General features: G+C 63.6%; 1 protein-coding gene across 1 annotated transcript in view; it reads left to right on the top strand.

Moving 5' to 3' along the window:
* LOC104083985 (14-3-3 protein sigma-like) overlaps positions 1 to 209 on the top strand; it is a gene marked incomplete at both ends in the record, with an annotated part of 571 nt that extends 362 nt beyond the window's left edge. The window contains 2 exon segments of the mRNA XM_009587667.1: positions 1 to 3; positions 5 to 209. The exon segment at positions 1 to 3 is cut by the window's left edge and continues 362 nt beyond it. Of these exon segments, the coding sequence (XP_009585962.1) occupies positions 1 to 3; positions 5 to 209 (208 nt within the window).
* Positions 210 to 217: the final 8 nt, after the last annotated feature.

The following is a 217-nucleotide window of genomic DNA, read 5'->3' as shown; positions in this document are numbered from 1 at the left end:
CGACCCCCATCCGCCTGGGGCTGGCCCTCAACTTCTCCGTCTTCCATTACGAGATCGCCAACGCCCCCGAGCAGGCCATCTCCCTGGCCAAGACCACCTTCGACGAGGCCATGGGGGACCTGCACACGCTCAGCGAAGACTCCTACAAGGACAGCACCCTCATCATGCAGCTGCTCAGGGACAACCTCACGCTATGGACAGCCGAGTGCGCCGGAGA

This window comes from Fulmarus glacialis, unplaced genomic scaffold (genome assembly GCF_000690835.1).
Source record: "Fulmarus glacialis isolate BGI_N327 unplaced genomic scaffold, ASM69083v1 scaffold39991, whole genome shotgun sequence".
Taxonomy (NCBI): domain Eukaryota; kingdom Metazoa; phylum Chordata; class Aves; order Procellariiformes; family Procellariidae; genus Fulmarus; species Fulmarus glacialis.
The sequence above is the reverse complement of the archived record's forward strand: the minus strand, read 5'-3'. Positions and strand labels throughout refer to the sequence as shown.